The sequence below is a fragment of the Aquarana catesbeiana genome, linkage group LG01, assembly GCF_042186555.1.
Source record: "Aquarana catesbeiana isolate 2022-GZ linkage group LG01, ASM4218655v1, whole genome shotgun sequence".
In the NCBI taxonomy this organism is placed as follows: Eukaryota; Metazoa; Chordata; class Amphibia; order Anura; family Ranidae; genus Aquarana; species Aquarana catesbeiana.
Window position 1 is genome coordinate 683,436,470 of NC_133324.1, and position 6,000 is coordinate 683,442,469.

Here is a 6,000-nt window from a genome sequence, read left to right on the forward strand (position 1 = left end):
ATGGCATTTTTATTAATAAATTTTTTTTTTTACTAGTAATGGTGGCGATCAGCGATTTTTATCGTGACTGCGGCATTATGGCGGACACGTTGAACAATTTTGACACATTTTTGGGACCATTGGCATTAATACAGCGATCAGTGTGATTAAAAATGCATTGATTACTGTAAAAATGTCACTGGCAGCGAAGGGGTTAACACTAGGGGGCAGTGAAGGGGTTAATGTGTGTCCTAAGGAAGTTTTCTAACACAGGGATGTGGACTGTGCAGGGAAACTAACAGATCACCTGTTCATACTCTGTATGAACAGAGGATCTGTCAGTTCTCCCCTCAGAGAACCGTAAACTGTGTGCGGGGCACTCTCATCGGCTCCATGGGCGGGCAGGGGCACGCACATGCCCCCTAGTGGCCATCTACGGTCGGCAAACGGTTAAATGTACTTTCCATGCCTACTAGACTTAAAAGAAAAGTGAACCCTTGCAGTGAGCATGCAGCCCTACTGCAAAAATGTTTTAAGCGTAATGGATTTCAGCTTTAGTTTTTATTTCCCACTTAACTGTCCATGTTGTTATTTTGTAATAAACCTTCTGTTGCATATCGCTATTCTACTGATTTTTTTTACTACTATGCATATTGTTGTTTGATTAGCAAATATGACAATATTGCTATCCGGGGCTTTTTTTTCTCAGAGAGTAGGTGCAGGAACTCAACCATGCACCCCCCCCCCCCTTTAACCTACCTCCCCCAAACTGTAGGTGACTCTGCCTCTCACACTTGCAGGGAGATCATCCAGTGGGGGCATCAGCATCCAGAGACTATGGAAAAGATGGAGACCACAGAGGGTGCAGCGTGCTCTCTCCCGCCCGTGACTGCAATGCACCCTGGGCACCTGCATTTCCCTTGTCCCTGTCCTGCACTCAGTGGGATCTGTTCAGGAGATCCGATCTGTGAGAGCCACTGGGAGACAAGCTATCACTTGTAAACACAGAAGCTGGACATCTGTGTTTACAAGTGATAGTAATGAGCAAGTGAGAGCCACTGGGAGACAAGCTATCACTTGTAAACACAGAAGCTGGACATCTGTGTTTACAAGTGATAGTAACGAGCAAGGAGCAGAGGCCAGAGCCAGAGGTGGTGGTACTGAGTTCCACCAAATTCCTGCAGAAAAAAAGCCCTGTTGCTATCTATTTCATTCTGCATACCATTAATAAAGTTGAAAAGAACTGGACCCATCACCCATACATGTGGTATACAACTGTAAACTTTTGCCATTTATAATATATTATTTTAGTGACTACCCCTTGTCTTTTAACTGGTTTGTTGCACAAACAGAAACATTTGTCCCTGACCCTTACATCATCAACTTCTGTACAAGGCTGTTATGACAAACAATTACATCATATACATCAATAGCACTACCAACATCCACAATTTAAACTTACATTTACTACATGCAATTATTTGTATTTGTTTAAAGGGTCAATATACCCTAAACTAATATTTAAATTATTGGGCAGATGTGGATTGGTTAAATCTCTTTTCTGTCAGTAAGTTCTCTGATCCTCAGTTTTCATTTCAAACCATCACCAGCAACAACTGCAAAGGGTCTTGCATACTATAATTACTAGTCCATTTTTTAAATTGAAAAATGCAGTAGGACCAGTGGCACTCTTTCTGCTGCATCTCCAGTAGTGAGAATTTGTGAGGAAGGTAAAAGAACCAGAAACCACAGTCAGTAAATCATACAGCTGGTAGCCTCAAAAAAATATAAGAGGCCATTGAGTGGATCTACTCATCAGCACCTGTTGGAAATATCAGTTTTGGTTAATTAGTCTTTAACTATGCAACTGTAACGTCTAATAGTTTTAAATTCCTTATCATTGGTCAAGGCATATTAATAGATTTGTTTTGTTTAGTATATTCACATGCTACTTTTTTTTTCTTTATACTTTAGGGCGGCTACTCCATTTGGTGGGTTTGAAAAAGCATCCAAGATGATTACATTCAAGATGCCAAAATTTGACATGCAAACTATGAATGACTTCACATTTGATATGATACCAAACCCCTTAAATTCAAGGAAATCCTTTAATAGAGCACCTCAAGGATGGACATCTCAACATCCCAATATTATAGTGTCCACTGACATCCTCTTCAATCCTGAAGTTCCAGAGTCTGATGATCTGTGAATAAAAAATAGTTTTATCCAGAAACTCTACTTAGAAAGCAAACTGTATAAAAATGTACTTAACTGCCATTTAGAATATTAGTTAGTTGTTTCCCAGTTTTCTGTTTTTCAGTGCTGTACTGAACGTTTATTTTAACTGCAATGTAGGACCTGGACCTTAGCAGTAATATTTCTGAGCTTTACCTAGGTGGAACTGTTTAGGGAAGACATGAGATTAGGTTTCCGTTTGACCTGTGACCCCACACTATTTCTTGCCTCTGTATCCATGTTGTATTTCTTTAATGTCCATACTGGCAAAATGATTGCTATGAAAAAGTGGCAGGGATGGTTGCCAAGGAACAGTCATAGCTAGCTTTGAGTACTGTATGTGTGACCATTGTGATTACAATGGAGACCATTTTGTGTGCAGGCCCTGGTAGTCAGATTCCCAGTTGGAGAGCCTTCTTTTAGGATCATTTTTTTTCTCTCCTTCTTACCTCTGCATTAAATCCATAGTTTCTGCTGTAGAATGTAACACACTATCAGCGTCTGATCTATAACTTACAACTGGCAATCAAAAGTGCACACACAGCAACATCTGATGTGTCTTTGGAGTATCACAACACAAAAGGTGAAACTCTTTTAAACTGTCATGTGGAACCAGATTCCATGTGGTGAAGCTACTTCTCTTGTACCATGTTGAGAAAAGACAAGGATGGAAATGGGGTGACTGAAAGGAGAAGCAGCTACCTTATGGGTTAATCCCTCTGTCATTCTGCTGTCTCCTCCTATCAGCATGTTCCTTGTCAGTGCATGAGTATTTCAGCAAAACTGGCTCCTTAAGTAGCTTCTTTGTTTGCTCCTGTACAAGGGATTGCAATAGGCTGATACCAAGCCAACTCGGGAGAAAAAATAATGATGTCATAATTAATACACAGCTGCATTAATTTTTGTCTTTTATATCTGTCCGGTGTTCTGTTTTGTATAGGATGCTTTGTCCTGCCTGATCCGGAATGGAGTGGCCCTTTAAGTATGAACTTATGCAGCACTAAGAACTACTCTTAGTCAGGTATACTGCTTCTCAATATGAGTATGCTGGGGTATAGCTACAGCAGGAGCAGGAGGGTCACTGTCTGTTAAGCCCAGGAGGTCAGTGGTCACAGAGTTTAACTGTGATTTCCCCTTATTAACCCTTAAGTGCTTTTTACATTCTCTAAATGAAAAACAGCATCTATCTTTTCTTCATATCCTGCTTGCTTTGTCTTCTGTTTAAGCCTCTATAAAAATTCTAAGGGGTGAAAAAGTTAAAAGCGTACTTTTAATGCTGAACTGCGGGAATTCAGCTACTTTGTAAAATGTGCAGGCATTCTATGAGTTAAGTTCAACGAGATGCATGCCATCTCCTGGATAATCTCTTTAATTTACATCTGACAGTTTTATGGAGCACCAGAAGGTTAGCTAATGCTATAATTCCACAGCTCAAACACTGGACCTTCTGGTGTCACCTCCTTCAGCTGCAGAGTTGCATGCAGCTGCTGTACCCATCGCTGCTCTCTACATGTCCAATCACAAAGTACTTTGTATTATGTGAACTCATTCACAAAATACAAAGGCTTCTGTAAATGGGCAGCAGAGGGGAGGGGAGGACAGAGCAGCTGTGTGTGAAAACAAAGGGTCGCTCTTCTCACAGCCCCATAGTGTATCCTCCATAAAGCTCACAAATGTAGATAAAAGAGATAAGTTCAAGAGTTGGCATACACCTTGTTGGACTTAACTCTTAGTATGTCTGCAAATTTTACAAAGTGGTTGAATTCCTGGAGTTCGGCTGTAATTAAATATTAGCACCTAGGAGGCTAAATTGGAGAACAAAGTTTTTTTTATAGGATAAAAGAGTACTTCAGGTTAAATATTGTATCGGGACCCCATGGATTTCAGTTACGCTATTATATTCACACTTTCTATTTGTATAAATTGATAGGAGGAAAGACCATCCATTTTCCAGTAGTTTACAGGCTGTCTGACCAGGCTTAGAGGGGGCTTGTGGCTACAGGGATGGGGTGCGATTCCCCAATCTATCAAAAAACCCACAGTGGCTACTTAACTGAACTGCCTTGTTGGTAATTGTGTTAATACTCATTTTAGAGGACCTGATGTAATTTTTTTAATTTGTTGTTGCCTATATCAATCAGCTTCCTTGATCTATTTCCAAATCTGACCCTGATAGTTGGAAGATGAATGTTTGCTATGAGCAGCAAAACAAAAAGGCTGGAGACATAGTTTACACAAGACTATGGACTTCCCTTGTGACAGCCCCAGTTGGCTTAGTGGCGTCACCTGGAGTGAGTTACTTGCTCCTCCATACTTGGAAGTGTGGGGTATTTGCTTTGGCTCCGAGCACAGAGTAATGGAAACAGCAAGGGAGTGAAGTATAGATACTGTATATTTATGCTAATGGAGATTTGAGTTGAGCTCAGGCGTCTTCCAAACTAATTTCTATCTGAACTTCTACTTTGCGCTATGGCTTGGCCCACATCTGATTTGGACTAGAAAATAATGCAAAGTGGAAGAGATGAGTTGTCTAATTGGGGGATTAAAGTGAGCCTGTTGCTTTGTCTTGAATGAGCAAAGCACAGGTTTCCTTTAAGGAACAAATGCAAAAAAAAAAAAAAAATTAATCTCCCTAAATATTAATTCACCTATAGCTTACTACAACAGGGTAAAGTTTCATAACTCTGCAGCAAACAGCAATGGGCAAGAACCAACCAGGATACCGTGTTTAGATGCTTTGTTTAATCAGCCTGAAGAAATAATTATTTTGATTGGTTGTTATGGATTCATGTACATAGTTTCTTTTTAAATAAAATAAAAAATAAGAATAACTTACGGCATGTACAATTAAAAAAGAAATATAATGTTATTTAGCTGAAACAATGTATAAATCTGAAATTGTAAATGTTAATATCCAGTACAAATAAAATGGTTCTATAAACAATAGTAACACAACAAACTACTATTACTATATGAATTCTGTAAACAGTTGACTGGATACATGCTAACAGGAGGAGGGAGCAGAGTGAGCAGAACTGGTGACTTGTTTTGCTCCTACTTCATTGTCCATTCAGCAGCCAGCTGGCAGAAGGTTACATCACTGAATCAACTCCTGAGTTGTCACACTCCTGGCTGTGCTGTCTGTAAGAGGTGTATGGATCACAAAACTGTCTGGAAATAGTAATTTACAAAGATTTATAAATCCCTCTGCAGATAAGACTATTCACATATGTTTATTCTAGGCAAAATGAATTTAAAATGGCAAGTAATGTAGCCATTTGGAGTGTGGAGTTTACCTTTTATGACATAATACATCTGCTTGCAAATGGAAGACATCACATTACACATGTAAATATATATACCAATAACTGTTACTTCCTCATTCTTTTCTGTGATTTATAATTCAATTTTAAATGAGCCTTGTTCTATTTATGCTCTGTAGGGATGATTAATAGTGATTCAAGCAAACATTCCCTCAGACATTTTTGAACAAATATATATTAGTTCAAAATATATTATTTGTGCTGTATGTGTTTGAAAAAAAAATCTAGACAGAAAATCCACAAATAATCCTATTTTATTATGTTTTTTTTTCCTGTTGTTGATGTCAGACAGATGTCTGACCTGAACTACCTATTCATTGTTGATTTAATATATTTAATTACATAACAGAAGGGTGTGGCTTAGTGTCAATTGGAGAAATATGTGACCCATATGGTGAAATCTGTCTAAAAATCCAAGAAAATATTCATATATCTGTAGCTCTTAAAGTAGAACTAAAGGTAA

The 6,000-nt window shown here is 38.8% G+C and overlaps 1 protein-coding gene across 1 annotated transcript in view; it reads left to right on the plus strand.

The window, feature by feature from the left end:
- Positions 1 to 5,588, plus strand: part of MYOZ2 (myozenin 2) — a 161,118-nt gene extending 155,530 nt beyond the window's left edge. The window contains exon 6 of the mRNA XM_073603270.1: positions 1,954 to 5,588. Within this exon, the coding sequence (XP_073459371.1) occupies positions 1,954 to 2,188 (235 nt within the window). The 3' untranslated portion in view covers positions 2,189 to 5,588. The remainder of the gene's footprint in view (positions 1 to 1,953) is intronic.
- Positions 5,589 to 6,000: the final 412 nt, after the last annotated feature.